The 17,871-nt window shown below is 28.1% G+C and overlaps 1 protein-coding gene across 3 annotated transcripts in view; it reads right to left on the bottom strand.

Annotated features, from left to right (window-relative positions):
- The window catches only part of Stat92E (Signal transducer and transcription activator Stat92E), a 111,554-nt gene that overhangs the window by 31,156 nt on the left and 62,527 nt on the right, over positions 1-17,871 (bottom strand). For 2 of the 3 annotated variants that reach the window (XM_075365904.1, XM_075365903.1), the window contains exons 15-16: positions 16,010-16,159; positions 10,358-10,481 (exon numbers count right to left, since the gene is read on the bottom strand). In XM_075365904.1, the coding sequence (XP_075222019.1) occupies positions 10,358-10,481; positions 16,010-16,159 (274 nt within the window). Of the gene's footprint in view, positions 1-4,228; positions 5,578-10,357; positions 10,482-16,009; positions 16,160-17,871 lie in introns of those variants that run through there. The other variant, XM_075365905.1, reaches the window with a different exon arrangement.

Raw genomic sequence — 17,871 nt, 5'->3', positions numbered from 1 at the left:
TATTATTATTTTATGTGGTTAATTATTATTGTAGCAATCCAAAGTAGTAAAAAAAGATATACACCTAAATATTTTAATGCTACAAAAAACTACATAATAAAATATTTATTTAGACTAACTACACTAATAATAAGATTAAAAATAAAAAATTACTTTTTTTTACAGTAATAAAATAGTCAATATAGAAATAAATGAAACTGTAAAAATTATGATAGGCTCTGAGCAGCAATTAATCAAAAGTATTTGCTTCCCAGTTGAGATCATTAACTAGTCAACCGGCTGGCTGACTAACAACCCAGTATAGTTGAGCTCCTGAATTTAATTACAAACTTAATTAATAAAGCAGAAATGATTAAGAGTAAACAATTACTACTGCTAAACAAAAATATTTAACTAAACACTTATACAAAGAAACCTCTCACTACTGACGCTTTTAAATAATTTACTTTAATTTTCCTCCAGGCAAAATTACATCTACTGTGAAATGGATCTTCTTTTAATATGGATAATGTACTCTTTCAATTCAAGATAGTTTTGCAAAACAATAAAAAGGTAAATATAACATCTTCATTATTTATAATGAAACAACTAAAAATATTAACAAACTATTTAAATAAAACAGAATGGAAAAATGTTTCCTTTTAATAAGTTAGTAAAAAAACATTTGTAGTTTTGTAACAAAACTACAAATGTTATGTTGTAATTTTTAATTTTTTTATTAAAAAAAATTTCTAACAGCATTGTTACAAAATTTCATGGTTTAGCATCATGATATATCAATAACTGAATATAAAAAATATCTTTATAATTTAGTTTAAAAATAACTTAATCGATTGAATAACTACTTTAACTTAACAGATAAATGCTTAATGCATAGTTTGACTTTATTGATACATGGGTTAAAACGACCCATTTTGGAATGTATGTTTCACCACCAGATATATCACTTTGTAAGTAATAATTACGATAAAATTTATCACATAATTTATAATCAAGTGTTAAATCTATTGGGAGTTAATATTAAGAGAAACTTCTGGTGGTAGAATGTATGTTTCAAAATGCATCAATAATAAACAAATTAACAGTCAATTCATGGATAAAAACTGTTTATTTCCTAGCGATTTGAATAAATAAAACCACCTGAGGATATCTCATATATATATATATATAAATATATATATATATATATATATATGCTTGTAATGTATTATTCTTAAAGTTTTTTAAAATTAAATGTTCCATTAACATATTTCTGCCTATAACATTTAAATAACTTTTAAATTTTAGTTATTAAAAATAATTAAATCCATGCTAAAACAGACTGTAAATATCAATTTGAATGTTAGGTATGAATCATACCACTATTAATGTGTAATATTACTTTGTTTATTGCTGTCAAAATATTTATATACAATCATGTATACACAATGGGAACAAAATAAATTTTATAACAAAGATAATCCGGTTAATAACCCTTTCTTGCAAGCCTTCATTGGTAATTTTCAAGTGGTTTTCCCTATGATTTTCTACTGTTACGGTGACAAAAAATTACAATTATTTCTGACAAACAATAGAAATATTAGTTTTTATACAAATAATTTTATATTTAAACCTATAAAACTGTTGTTATATATATATATATATTAAAAAAAAAAAAAAAATACTAAATTTATCATGATAACAGCTCAACAAAGATCAAGTAAGGTAGATAGCTGAACTACTTCCTGCAACCCATTATTCAGTAGAGAATAGAAATTTTACAATAATTTATAAGGAAAATGGCTGTTATTATTTCCTTGTTTTTTGTCCTGCCTAAATTTAAATTTATGGTCCAAGCTCTTCTTTCATTATTGTTGATAGAATGACACCAAGGAAGCCATTCTTCCCAAGCAAGATGTTGATAGTTCATAGCTCACAGTGTCCAGTTATACTTTAACAGTAATAGCTCCTTGATATAATTCCCAGCAAACTAGTGTTCGATTAAAGTTAAAAATACATCCTGGCCCTGTGATTCGTGGATGTAATCAGCTACAGGTATGATCTTTATATTTAGAAAAGAATGTGGCTGTGCATGAATTCTGAACCAAAAAGTCTACATAGACATTCTGAAGTTTCCAGAACATCATATTAACCAAAATCTATCTTTAATTAGAAAAAAAAATGAGTTAATGTGTTAAATAAAATTTTACGTAACCATTTTGTAATATAAAATATTAAGTTTGTAACATACTTTATTTCTGGGTTAGTTAATGAAATTTAAGTTAGCTGTCTTATAATACAGATGTCTAATATTCACAAGTACTTCTACTGCACGTAATACTACTAAATACAAACACACTTTTTTTTTAAATTCAAACCCAAAATGTACATATATATTATGATAATATTAATGCATATATATAAAGGAGAGAGTAAGGGATTCACTACCTACATATTGATTGTACTAATAACATATAGAGCATTCTCTTGTTCTAACAGAGTACCTATAAACAAACTGATTGGTTCTTTTCAAGTTGGTTAAGAAAAAGTATAATGAATTTATAATTTGTCAATACTTCTTAATTAATTACCCATGATGTCAATGTAAAATGTTTTATCACTTAAAATTAAATTAAATCACTAAAGAAGGTACAAAATATGCAGATCAGATATACTTCATATGATTATTCAGTATGTCTGTATTTGTGATTACAAATGAAATATACACTTTTGATAGCTTAAAATTAAACTGGTGAATGTGAATACAGTAAATGATATGGTTTTAAAGGGAATTTTTTAAAGTTTATATTGGTATACTTACTCTGCTGCTAATGTCACTGATTGATGTGCCATGTTAAGTCTGGAAAGATGGTCGCTACTGCAGTAGAGAAACTTTTTGTGTACTCGAATTAGCCAAAACAAACTCTATTTTTGTCATGCACTGACATTTCAGAACAAAATATGACAAATCACCACCAAGAAAATCAACCTGTGACTGGAATAAACAATTTCAATACAAAGGGTGTCTGTGTAAAAAGAAAAGTGCTGAAAGTTTTTCAGAACAAATAAATCGTGTTCATGATGTATATCAATATAGCTCAGGCAAATCAACTACAGGAGCAAGTTTTGAATTGCAAATTCCTCAACCAATTGTGTGGAAAATTCTGCAGAAACATTTGAAAATGATGCTTCTTAAATTACAGTTAGTACAAAGTTTAAATGTTGACAATAAAGTCTTATGTAAACATTTTTATGTGGAGTTACAGGAACGTGTTGAAAATGATGATGGCTTTTTTCATCACCTAATTTTTGGTGATGAATTCACGTTTCACATTAGTGGAAAAGTTGATAGACATAATGTAAGAAGAATATGGGGTACAGAAAACCCCCCAGAGAAAGTTTACAACATATATTCCATTTCCCTTAGTGAATGTGTTTTGCATTGTATCTCTTGAAAGGGTGTATCAGCTGTTCTTTTTTCATGAATTGCCAGCAACCAGAGTAATTTTTCTGGACGTGTTAAGCGAATGGTTAATGTCTCAACTTGAGGAATATAGTGACAATTTTGTTTTTGTACAAGATGAAGCTCCACTAACTGACAATTACAGGTCAGAAATTATCTTGATGAACGCCTTTCCAGATAATGGACTAGCCATGCAAGTGAGGAAAACATGGTATTCAAGCATTGGCCGCCACTTAGTCAAGACTTAATGCCTTGCAACTACTTTTTATTGGGTTATGTAACAGACAAAGTTTTTGTACTGCCCCTTCCTGTTAATATAGATAATTTAAAGCAATGCATCATGAATGCTGTTGCTACTGTTGACTGGAATATGCTTGCATTTGTTTAAGACAAATTCGACTACTGTGTTGATATCTGTCATGTTGCAAACGGCGCACTCATTGAACCTTTATAAATAAAAACTTAAAGAATTCTCCTAATAATCATGTAAGTAATCATTATAATTCTTAAAAAATACATTTTTAATAAGCCATGGAAAGTGTGTATATCATTTGTAATCACCCTGTATAGTATAATTAACTCATTTAGGTATCAGTCTAAGCCAGCCTCCGCTACAAGTGGTAATATCTTGGCTCTTCATCCAGAGATCCCATGTTCCAATCCCAGTCAGGCATGGCATTTTCACTTGTTACAAAAATTATCATTCATCTCATCCACTTAAGCAATATTTAACGGTACTCCCGGAGGTAAAAAAAAAGAAAATAATAAAGAAAAAAGGTCTAGTCTAAACTTACATTTAATCAATTTTTTCTTCTTTGATAACTGCTAATATTAAATTCTAAAATCCTTTTGTTATATGAAAAAAAGGAAAAAACCTTAACACCACCAAGTGCTATAACATTTAAAAATATATACCATTATAACTAGTAAAAGTTAAGTAAAACAATAAAAGTAAATAAAACTTAAATATAAAAAATATAAATATTAATATAAAATTTCTATATGTTATCTACTATTACACTTCTTTCCTCCTTTAAATTTTAAATAAAAAGATACAATAGAAATACTGAAAAAAGTAAAACATTAACATTTTACATGTAAAGCAAACCCTGTTAAAATGTCTATGTTAAGAAAACTTTAAATATTTTCCAATTTTAAAAATTCACAAACTTTTTACTAATCACAGCAATTTTCTATGTTTTTTAACAATTCAAATCCAATTCTGTACTTCCAGATCTGAGTACTTTACATAATAAGGAAATAGGTATGCTATAGAGAAAAATATCAGTTATCATTTAAAAACTATTTACTATTCTACATTTAAACTATTTACAAGATGTTGATCTCATAATGGCAACATAAGTTATAGCATTTGAGACAAAGTAGAAAACTACTTTGTCGCCTAATCTTTAATTTTAGTAGCTTAATCTTTCACAATTGAACAATTCATTATAGTCATTTTCTAATGAGAGATTTCAATGTACCATCATTATAAATTAACTAAAAGATACTGAAAAAAATACAAACAGTAATTTTATAATGTAAAAAAAGAATAACATACTTTTCAAATATTAAATAATTTGGTAGACGACTTAATACACATATAAAGCAGAAGCATTAAAAAAAATTAACTACTTCTTATGGTGCCATTTATATACTTATTTGTGATTCAGTGTATTCAAAATCACAGAAATGTTAATTATATTTTGGCACAAAATTAGCATTTACTAATGCTAATATGAAGAATGGCACAGTTATACAACCAGATCAAAAAATGAAAATTATCTGGATATTATGTTTCTTCATAATACAAAAAATAAATTACATCTTTGTTTACATTTACAAGTCAAAGTCAATAAAACAAATAAAAATACTAAAATGTAATACGACTTATTGAGCTATTAATAATAAAAAAAAATAAAGAGTATAAAAAGATTATACATGTCAATAAAAATAATCACACTTATTCAGAAAAGTTAATGTCAAAAATGCTATTTATTCCCTGCTTTAGTTTTATTTTTAACAATTTCTTTTTATGCCATATTTGCTAATAACTGTACTGCATCAAATACTGTAGAAAGCTGGCAAATGCATCTTCAATAATGTGATCTTAAAGTTCCAAGATGGAGTGAAAACTATTAAAACATAAATAAATGTTAAAAGAAATTCATATACTCTAGCAAACAATACTTACTGAATATAATTAACAATTTAAGAGCATTTGAGCACTTTTTTTTAGTAAAAGTCTTACTGTATTGTATATCAATATAAAATACTAAATAAAAACCTTGATTTATCTATCATTTTTATGATATTATACATTTATCCATTAGTTTACTTTCACTGTCTTACTCGAATATAAAATTTAATGGCAAGCTAATATTATCCCACTTGCCTGCCAAATTTGATTTCAGTCTATATCATACAAAACATGCTACTTCTGTTTATAAATCATAAATCTTCCTACTTTTGTTTGATATCTTCACTAATGTTATTTCAATTTCCATACATCCTAACTACTGTAGTTTTAATTAACAAACAGTCACTGTTATACTTAAACATAACTTAAATTACATATCAGGATCTTCAAATATTATATATGTGACAATTTCACAATGATTACTGGTTTTGTAAACATTATTTAACAGCAATAGTGACTGAGTAATAAAGAAGAAATTATTGTACTTATTAGAAGATGTATTTCTAAAGGAATAGTAATTTTATATTTGGATTGACAACAATAAAAAAATTTATAAATGATAAATAATAATGCTAAAAAAATGAGATTGAAAATACACTGAACAGCTTAGATACATCTTACAGATAGAGGTCAACACTCAGCAGTGTCTTGTGAGTTCAAATTGGTTAATCCGAGAAGCAACAATAGTAAAGTTATGTACTGTTAAGCCAGTTTACTGATTTTACAAAAATGTAGCTTTCATTATTTTAGCAATAAACATACAGCAGCATTATTTTTTAAATGATACTTCTAAAATTATAATTAAATATCCATATAAAAAAGGTTGGGAACAAAAATAAAACTGAAAATTTATAATTAAAAAAGGAGGTAAGTTTTTATAAAGTATATTTTAAGGTTATCTAAACATTTCAGACTATTTGAGAATGCTAAAAAAAATTAAGGATAAGAAATTAATTAAAGATTTATAATTCAATAGGAGAGCAGTTTAATATCAATAGAATCAATATCCCATTTATAAAAATCCAAGTTTTTCTTCATTTTCAAATGGGATTACTTTGTTTCAAGTCTAATTTTTTAGGAAGTAAGTTAGTAAGTTTTTTTTGGGACATTTACTGTTACTTTAAACATAAGAATTCTTACTGTTGTCTGGTAAATAATCCGATATGTTGTCACAACTAATACAAAATTCATAATTAATCATAATCTTCTTCACTGATGTTCAGAAAGTCTGAATTATCTGTTTCAGTGCAACTAAACTCATGTAATATAAATATGTCATCATACAGTTTACGGGTGAAAAATTATAGTTTGAAAGTTGAAATTTTAATATATTGTACATTATATGCTTTAAAAAATCAACAATTGCCACTTTCAGGTTTAACAGGAAAAAGGAAAAACAATGAGAATGATAATTACATTTATACACTTACTTCAATATAAAACTGTTTATTAAAACACTACCCTAAGAAAGTGGTTTGTTTTGGATTTATTTTCATCATATATTAAATTAAAACTTTTTAAATTTGTAACAGAAAGAGTGACATGTATTTAGCACACATTTAGAGGCAGCATTATTTAAATGTTTTTATTTTACTAGTAACAGATTACATATGCAAATGTGAGTTTATATAATGGAAACAAATCTATCTACCCATCTCAAGAGTTGCAGATCCATTGCATGATCTATTTTGCATGTGTGATTGAAAAACAATGGTATTTAAAACATAATCAAGGTACCTGATTTAATTTAAGTATTGTTTCAACTTATTAATTAAATACATGAAATAGTGTATTTTTAGTTTTTTTCAATAAGAGCCCAATACAATTTTGTAAACAAAACTATAGGAATTAAATGCTAGCAAGTTCCAATGGGTGACTGCAACTTTCTGAAACAATGAAGTAGTACTAAAAAGAGATGTAGACTCTCGTAATAAACTAGGATCATGAATTTATATTTTACAACTATAAGTTCTTTAAATACAGTTTGTCAGAATAAGTTAAATTTACATGCGACTAAAAAAAAACCTAGATTAAATATTCTAATAGCTCACTTATTTTTGGTTGAAAAAAATTATCTTACTAAACATGATAAAAAAAACAAAAAAAAAACATTTATCGCCAGAAAGTTGATGGGAAAATAATTAGGACTTTCCCACTAATTGTCCAATTAGACAAAAATGTTAAATAAACTTAATTAACTAACTAGGTTTGCTTATTTTGATGAACATAATTCACTGCTAATTTACTCAGTGTGCTAATTTGATGAGTCTCACTGCAGTTAACTCACAATTATACTTTGTTGAATCCAATTCCAAGTACTTTTTTTATAAATGGATCATTTCAATTTAATACTCCAAATACTACTTGATGTGCCATATTAATGACAAATGACTAACTTGAATGTTTTTATCTTTATACCATAAGATGTACATCATATACATTAAATTCCTTAAATAACATTTTTAAATGTAAAAATACTTCATAAAAAAATTAGCTAACCAATTAAGGCAGATGTTAGATAATCTTATACACTTCACATGTTTTACCATTCGTTTATTACTATTTTGTTTATGTTTATCTATAACGTACTTTATAAGACATATCCATCAAAATGCATTTTGTCTTAAAAAGTACTGAAAATGACACAATTGACAGAGATGACACATTGACAGGTGTAGATTAATCATAAACCTACACTAATAAAATCTTAAAATAAATTTCTTCAGAAAAAGTCTGTACATTTTTAAAATTATTTTTGTTAACAATTCCAGAGCTCTAATTCTAATTTTGTAAAAAAAGAAGTGTTTTCTAGAAATTATTTTCATAGGTAAAATTAGTTAAGGCGATGTGTTAAGAGAATATCAATTACGTTCATAAACAAAATATAAAAAAGGAATTACACTAATATAGGGTAAAAGACAATATAAAAAGTACTTGACAAAAAATAATTTTTTGTTATTAAAAAATCATAAAAACATAATATGCTAAAATTCTATGAGTTTTAGTAAATACACAAAATAATAGTTTAAAAAACTAAAAATAATTTTATTTGAACAAAGATAATAATAAAATTTTTTCTCAGATATCGTGCACTTTCACATAAAAAATTGGAATTAAAATTCAATCAGTTAAAATGGATTTCAACTCTTTTCAATGGGTAGAACAAAATTCACTTTTATTACAAAAACTAAGAATAACTTTCTTAGATAGTATTAGCAATTTGTTTTTTTTATGTTTGTTTTGAAGAGTAAATAAGTTATTTTTGGCTGGCTTGCAAATTTAATATTCCAATATTTATTTTACTTATTTTTACATTTAATTAACATTTTTAATAACAACTATAGCCACTACTTTATTTCAAAAGTGAATTAATGAAAACTGCTTTGATGTAGAACTAGATTATATCATTGATTATGAGCTTTACATTCAGACTGATGTTCAACTGAACTTAAAATACAAAACTTTTAAACTTTATTTATTGGATGAATCATACTGTTTTACGAGCATAAGATACACATGAAAATAATTAAGGAAGGTAACAAAATTTATTCTGAATCATGTATCTATTATGATTAACTTTTTTTATCATCCTAAGGAAATTAAAAACTGGAAAACAAAATTACTAAAAATAGTTGAATTAAAAACTAAAAAAATGTAAATAACTTCTATATGTTGACTTGTAAATGTTTTAAACTTCTGAACTTTGTAAGAAACCTAGTAAATAGAAGAGTTTTAAAGAAAAATAGATAACGGAGGTAATTTTGATCCATCAGAAGTAATGCAAAGAATAAAACTACACCTTTGTTTTTCACTTCCACTTTTTCAATGGAAGTAATATAGTATGGCGAGTTCCATGGTTTTAATAAGTTAATAAAATAGATAACATAATTCTAACTCCGTAAAACAATTACTCATTAACACAGGTAATTAAAGAATAAGGTAAAATAATTAACTTCTAATATTTGTCACAAATTTGTGTTTCTATATTATCAGTAGCCAAGGAACTGTGTATGTACTAGTACTGGAACTGTATTAGTATTTAACTGTCCTTGTTAACCAACAAATTAGGAATGTTTAACATTTTTTACTAAAAAAGAAACTTAATGTAGTGTATGCTAAATAAAATGTATTTATATTAATTTCTACAATAAACAAAAATAAAAATTCTAAAAAAGTACAATTATATTAAAGATCATACAATTAAGAGAAGCATAGCTGATTACAAAACATTATTAAACTGACTATTGAATTAATAACTAGTTCAATTAAATGTTATTTTATGTAACATTTTTACTATTTAAATAAAATAAAAACTCAAATGAGTCCTCAAACTTAATTAAAAATAAAAATAATAAACACTGAAATTCAGAACTAACACAATGCTGCTAAGATTTATTTTAATATAAGTGTAAAAAAATAAATTAACACTAAGTGAAAACAAAATAATGCCCAGAGAGTAACAATAATAGTACAATAAATAGACTTCAAAACTTGTAAGGAAAATTCCTACAAACTGAAAATAAATTATAATTTTAATTTATTCACATTTTAGTAAAATAATTAAAATTACTTTTCTTAACTTCTTACAAAAAAAATTACACAGATTGTATCTTTAAATAAATAAATTACACAAAGCATTACTTTCTCTCTGATAGTTAACAAAAATTTAAAAAAAGAAAAAAAACAACAAAGGTAACTGAAACTGTAAGATTTACCTGCCATTAACTGGTGATTGAGGCTGGAATGGATTTGATTGAGATGGTATATCTTCTGCCATTGTAGGTATATGAACAACCAAAAGTGGTTTAACATAACCATTACTAGATGTTATCTGTGTTTCTGTACAAGAGGAATTTTAATTATTATAAAAAATAAAATTTTATTACATAAATACTTTTAAAAATAAAACTGCTAGTAAAATATTTTTAAAAAATCCTGAAATAACATATCTATATAATAACCTGAAAGACAAAACATTCCAAACAAAATGTTACCATTACTATTCTTAATATTAAGTAAAATGAACAATAAAATATATATAAATTGGGAGTGACGCAATAAAAGACATCATGGGAACTGTGTAATAAAACATGGAAAGTTACTTTGCTAAATTCATGTGGTATTATCAAATACAAAACAATGACCAGTTACACAAAATATTGAGCTCTATAAAATACATCAGAAGTGAATATCTAATTAATTAACATAAGTAATGAAATATATTTGTGTTATATCATGTTTTTCTTTAATTTTTGAAACAGTAATACATGGAAGTGCATGCATAAAATCACTTTTAAATCCATTCACAAAGTTAATTTTAACCTTCCTTCAGTTTATTATTCACAAATATTAAGAAAGTTCAATTAGTTGTAATAGTTGCGAAATATGATGAAAGTGGATACCATAAAACTGAGTGTGATGTCATTGAAATGAAAAAGTAGCAGATTCGTACTTTCATTTCAGCAGTACCACATGAATTTCTGAAATTTAAAAAAAAATTAATTTTTGCTGAAAACTGACACATTTTAATGTAAAATGAAGGGGACCATGTACAGTCATTTTCAAGTAATGGTGAGCTTGGAGTGGTGATGATTATTACCCAATGTATTGGAATTAGCATCATGGTGTTCCAATCACCATGATGCTAATCATGGTGTGCCAATGTTTCAGTGAACAATAGTAAAGCAGTGATGTGCCGCCGGCTGGTCACCCAACCTCGCCATTATATGACATACTGTACCTGATATTAATTTATAATATAATTCTTGAATATTATAAAAAATGCAACATTTAGAGTGGTACTGTTATAATGGAAAAGAATCATGACTTCCATCATAATATAAATAGTACTACTGTCTGGGTGAATAGTCAATCCTATACTTTTTATCTATTTCAGATTTTATCCATAAGAATTTGATTTATCTAAATTTCAATGAAAAGTTCTTAAAACTTTTAGCATAATCCATAGAAACAAACTTAATTTATAAGATTAGCAGGAAGTAAAATAAGTTTCATAAAACAATCTGTTCCTAAGTTTTGGTTAACCTAGTTTTGCAGAATGTAAGACACCAGTTTATTCCAATTTTATACACCTGGTATTATTGTAATGTTTGTTTATAAATGCACTGTAAATTATAATTTTTTTTTTGTGAAAACTGCACTAGTAGCATGTGTTTATCAATCTCATTATGAGGAAATTTCTACCTTGCAGGCCTCAAAAATAGGTAATTTAAAAAAAAAATAATAAAACTAGATACCTGAAATTTTGTGTATGTAGTTATATATAATTATTACATTAATAAAACAAAATCAGACTAGTTTTTTAAGCAATGCAAAGGACAGAAGAGCTGGTCAATCATGATTGCTGAATGTGGTGGTTGATAGTGAAACTGATGATAATTATTTAACGGATTATCTGATATCGAAAAATTAATTTTTAGAAAAGTTACAGCAGCTTAAATAAAATAACTGTTTTCTTCACAAAATTGTTAGTCTTTTTTATTATATAAAAAAGTTTTTAATATTTGTTTATTAGTCTAGTCTATCATTTGTTTGTGAGCATTTTAAGCCCACAACTATGTCAGCTGGATAATTTGGTAGGTGTTGAGAACTTCCCAACAGTTCAGAAAAAGTGATTTCAAGAAAAATGCATGTTAAGTTTACAAAATTGTCATAATCACATATTGATCTTGAATCCAAAGCCTTGTTCTGCTTTTTATATAAAAATTCATCCCACTATCACAATTCTTATATACAGCAATAAGATTTTCAGTTAATAAAAAATAAACATGAAGTACCGTATTTATTGAGTACCCCCCGCCCACAAATAAGCCCCGCACCTCGATTTTCCGGACTGAAAATCTAAAACAAAAAAATCGTAGTATATACCGGTATTTCAAAGTGCACAACAGATATGATAAAAAAAATAAGTAAATATGAAAATTATTCAGTAAGTAAATCATTTAATTCGTTCATTTAAATTACAATATTAATATTACATTAATAATTAATTACCATAAGTACTAGTTTAGTTCAGAATCAGTAGGCCAAAACAAAAAGAAAGTATCATGTAGAAACTGTTCAATACACTTTAATAATATGTAATTTCAATACACTTTATAATATGGGATTTTATTTTTAATTAATCTCCTTTATAATATGGGATTTTATTTTTAATTAATCTCTGTCACTGTCAATGTCTGTAGAAGAGTTACCGGTAGTCCCCACGTTGCTCTGCCAAATGTGATCATCTTCACTACCATCAAGTTCATTAGATATTTCATACTTTTTAAAACTTTCCTTACTAATTCCGTGGAAATACCTTCCCAAACATCTTTTATCCAAACACAAATCTGGTTAAAATCTGGGCATTTGATTCTTCCTGTAGGCATGAGAAAGAAATTTTCATCAGCCATCCATTTACCGTACAGTTATTTTAATGCAGATTTGAACGGTTTATTAATGCAGACATCTAGTGGTTGCAATAGAGATGTCAATCCGCCTGAAATTATTACTTGGTCTGTCATACCCTTTTTTAAAATGTCTTTCACTTTATCAGTCGTATGCCCCCCCGATAACTATTCATTACTAGTATACCGGTATTTTTTTTATTAAGTAAATCTCCTGATCGCTTTTGCCATACACACCTGATCTGAAAAGATTATGGAGGTAGAAGAATTTTGTTATTTGGGAAGTAGAATTACTAAAGATGGACGAAGCAGGAGCGATATAAAATGCCGAATAGCACAAGCTAAATGAGCCTTCAGTAAGAAATATAATTTGTTTACATCAAAAATTAATTTAAATGTCAGGAAAAGATTTTTGAAAGTGTATGTTTGGAGTGTCGCTTTATATGGAAGTGAAACTTGGACAATCTGAGTATCTGAGAAGAAAAGATTAGAAGCTTTTGAAATGTGTGCTATAGGAGAATGTTAAAAAACAGATGGGTGGATAAAGTGACAAATGAAGAGGTATTGCGGCAAATAGATGAAGAAAGAAGCATTTGGAAAAATATAGTTAAAAGAAGAGACAGACTTATAGGCCACATACTAAGGCATCCTGGAATAGTCGCTTTAATATTGGAAGGACAGGAAGAAGGGAAAAATTGTGTAGGCAGGCCACGTTTGGAATATGTAAAACAAATTGTTAGGGATGTAGGATGTAGAGGGTATACTGAAATGAAACGACTAGCACTAGATAGGGAATCTTGGAGAGCTGCATCAAACCAGTCAAATGACTGAAGACAAAAAAAAAACCTGATCTCATCTAAAATTAAGGTTTCATCCATCCAACCTGATTCCTGTGCTCTGATAATAACTCTACCTGTACGGTAGGAAGAGTTTTTCTTTTAAAAACAATGTACGATGGTAATTTTGATCCATCAGAAGTAATGCAAAGAATAACACTACACCTTTGTTTTTCATTACCACCAGTAAGAATCGTAACACTTTTTTCACCTTTTTTGTTTACGGTTTTGTCAAATGGCATTTCAATATATACAGGGGTTTGATCAACGTTTCCTATTTGAGAAGGCAAATAGCCTTTATCTTTTTTAAGATTTATTATGTATTTGTGAAAATGTAATATTTTTTGTTCATAAGCATCTGGAAGTCGTTGAGAAAAGGTCGTCTTTCGTCTTGTTGACAATCATTTCATGTAAAAAATCGTGTTATCAATCCACGGCTTGCTTTAAAATCAACTTTATTCAATGATTTAGTGATTTCACGAGCACATGATTGACACATGTCTGTCAAGACAGCATAACTGCATTTCCTTTTTTCCATAACAAAGTCATACAATTTTTTTTTATGTCTGTGTATTTTGGTTTTAAGCCACAAAAATCCCTTTTATTACCAGTGTCTTTCACCAGAAGTTGTTCCTTCTTACGCCAGTCTCGAATGCAGTTTTCATCTATGTCAAATTTTCTTCCTACTGCCCGATTTCCAGTTTTTTCAGCCTCTTCTATAACGTGCAGTTTTTCATTTACTGTAAAAGATCATAGACCCTGTCCTTTTGTACTCATTTTAATGCCATAATTGAAATAAATCACTGTATTAAACTTTACAAGATAAACTAAACAGATAAAATGCACATAACCATCCACATATACAAACAGTACAATGACAATGGTGAATAGATAAGACGACAATGGGTAACTGATACAGTAACTGTAGTGTCATTAGAACCGGATGCAGCCTATACAGAATGAATCAAATTTATAAGAATACCGTAACTTCGTTCCTATCGATAATATGAACAGGATGTTTTCTGTATAAACGGCATCCGGTATTGATAAACGAAAGCATAATGTAACTATATTTATGTGATTGAATTTAGATACTTCTAAGAAAATATTTACTTACATAAATTATCCTGGCTAAAAAGGCTATGTTTCAAGTAAGCCCTGCACACTTATTTTTTCTCTCCAATTCCAAGAAAAAAAGTGCGGGGGTACTAAAATAAATATGATGGTATATAATTTGATGTTCATGCATGTTACTAACATTGAGCTCAAGATCTTTATTAGTTTTTTGTAGAACTTTTAAAAGGCAAATCTGCTTCTTTCATATGTTGATTTCCATAAAACTGTCTTTTTTATTTATATCCTGGATATAATTACTTACTGTACTGGATATAATTATTTACTGCTTGCTCTTTTTTCTTTTTGGATTAACAAACATGATTAAAAATGCTCCATTACCACAAAAATAACAAACATTTAATAAGCATCCTGTTCACTACTAATGTTTCAAACCAGATTGAAATAAAAACTTCAAAATGTATGTTTCAAACCCCTGTAGTAATATCTCTACTACATTCTTGAATATTTTCTGTTCACAATAAAAAGACGTTTTGGAAAAAATACTACAGCAGTAAATCTAAACAATAGGAGACAGAAACTAGAAATGTAGATCACTCTCTGCACTTTCTAACCATGTCTGTATTACTTTGACTCAACTTTGTAAATATTACGAGTTTTCAACTTGAAGAATTGCAGATGTTTTTGGGTATATACTTTCCGTTAATATAAAAAAATTTATTCTTTTTGACTCGACAAGGTAGAAACTTCCCTTAAATTTACTAATTGCTTCTGAAAACCTGCTTTATGTGACCTTTTATGCTGTGAACTTTCTGTTTGACTAGCTGCCATATGACAAAACTAAGACTATTTTTATTGGATGCTGATATCAAACCCAGTTTTACAATATGAATTTATAGCTCCCTAGAAATATCAGGTTACATATATAATATTAACTATAAGAAATACTTAAAATAATAGCTTGGGTAATTATTTTTTCAGATAACACAGAAAAACTAACTGTATTGAATAAACTTAATATTATTACAGTCATGAAAAAGTTACTAACCATTTGTGCAATATTTACTGATTGCCTGCATCTTGCATATGTCTGGATAAAGGGTGACCAGATCAGGTAAATCAGACAATCTATCAGCTAATGATCGTATACTAAAATCCTTACTGGTAAATGGAAGCAACATGCATACTACTGCATTTGCTGAAAGAAAAAATCACAGTACTATAAAATAAATTAAATAGGTATTATTGATTTTTTAATTTGTATTTATTGTATCATATGTTTTTTAACTTACTATATGCTGAGACTAGAAAAGAGGTAATAAAAAATAAATACGAGCGTAAACCAAATATAAATAGGATTTTATATTTAAAAATCTTATTTATTAAAAAATAAAAGGCAAAAATAATTTATTTTTCTAGATAGTTTCCTGCTTTAGAAATACATTTTTCCCAATGAGAAGGAAACTTTTTTATCGAAGCATCATAGAATGAAGCTGATTATATCAGGAGCCAATTACACAAGAATCCCTCCTCCACACCCTCATCATCTTCAAATCGTTACTCTTTCTAGAGCCTCTTTAAGCAGCCCAAACAAATGAAAATCGCAGGGCGATAGGTCCAGGCTGTAAGAAGGATGATCACATTTAGTCCAGTGCATTTCTTCTAGTTTTTTTACCGTTAGAGCTGCATTATGGGGCCTGGCGTAGTCATGGAGGAGAATGGCCTTTTGAATCGGTTGGTCTCTTCTTTTGTGGCGATATGCAGCCTTCAACTTATTCAACACAGTAGTAACCAGCATTGATTGTGCATTGCTCATGCAAAATATCAATGAGCAAAATGCTTCGCCAGTCAAAAAAACAGTTGAAAGAACTTTGCTAGCTGAATGTCAAGCCTTTGCTTTCACTGGGATTGCCCCCTTCCTCTGCCACTCCATACTAGCTTGTTTTGTCTGGGGAGTGTAGTGGTGAACCCACGTTTCATTGCAAATGACAATTGAACTTAAAAATGCATCACCTTCTTTCGTAAACCTTGCTGTAAACCTCTGACAGACCTCCAAACATCTCAACTTCTGATCTGCGATCAAAAGGCCGGGGGCCCATCTAGCACACATCTTACCGAACTGCAGGTTATTTGTAATGATTGCTTGACAGCTCCCATAACTTATTCCGACCTGTTCTGCAATTTTGGATACTGTCACCTGTCTATCATCTTCAAGAATGTCTTGAACAATGCAAATATTTTCATCTGTAATGCTGGTCTGAGGATGGCAATCATGTTCCTGATTTTCCACTTGTTCTCGTCCTTCCTTGAACTCTTTATGTCAGTTAAACACACCAGTCCTTGACAATATTTGGTCCCCAAACTGTGCAGTCAATCTCCAGAAAATTACCATCATTTGAACTCCTTCCGCGTAAGAAATTTTATAATTATGCATTGCGCAGAGGAGGGGTGCACCTGTTGCTCTGACATCGTGAATGTTGCTGACAAACTGGTTGGGAGTGTGGAATGGCCAACTCTCCCACCCAAGCATACTAGAAGCACAGGCTCAGTCCTACCAACCGTATCACTAAAATCCCATTTATATTTCATTTACCCTCATATATGTAACATATATATAGATAAATTTATGTGACATAACACGACAAAAGAAATAAGAAAAACAATCTTTTAAACTAAATGGACACAAACTGCCAGAAAGATGATTGACTAGACAAAGACATGTTTTCTTTTCTTAAATGTCTAATGGTGCCTCTGTATATATCAGAATTCCTCACTATTTATGGTTTCAGAGAGAGAAACTTGATTCATGATAAACAAATTTCACGTAGCTAGATTTGTTGAATAGCAGTCTAATGTTTATGGAAAGATAAAGGGGTTAGGAAATCCATTTAGGTTTCTGTACAAAGATGA

This window comes from Lycorma delicatula, chromosome 5 (assembly GCF_047948215.1).
Source record: "Lycorma delicatula isolate Av1 chromosome 5, ASM4794821v1, whole genome shotgun sequence".
Lineage (NCBI taxonomy): Eukaryota > Metazoa > Arthropoda > Insecta > Hemiptera > Fulgoridae > Lycorma > Lycorma delicatula.
The sequence above is the reverse complement of the archived record's forward strand: the minus strand, read 5'-3'. Positions and strand labels throughout refer to the sequence as shown.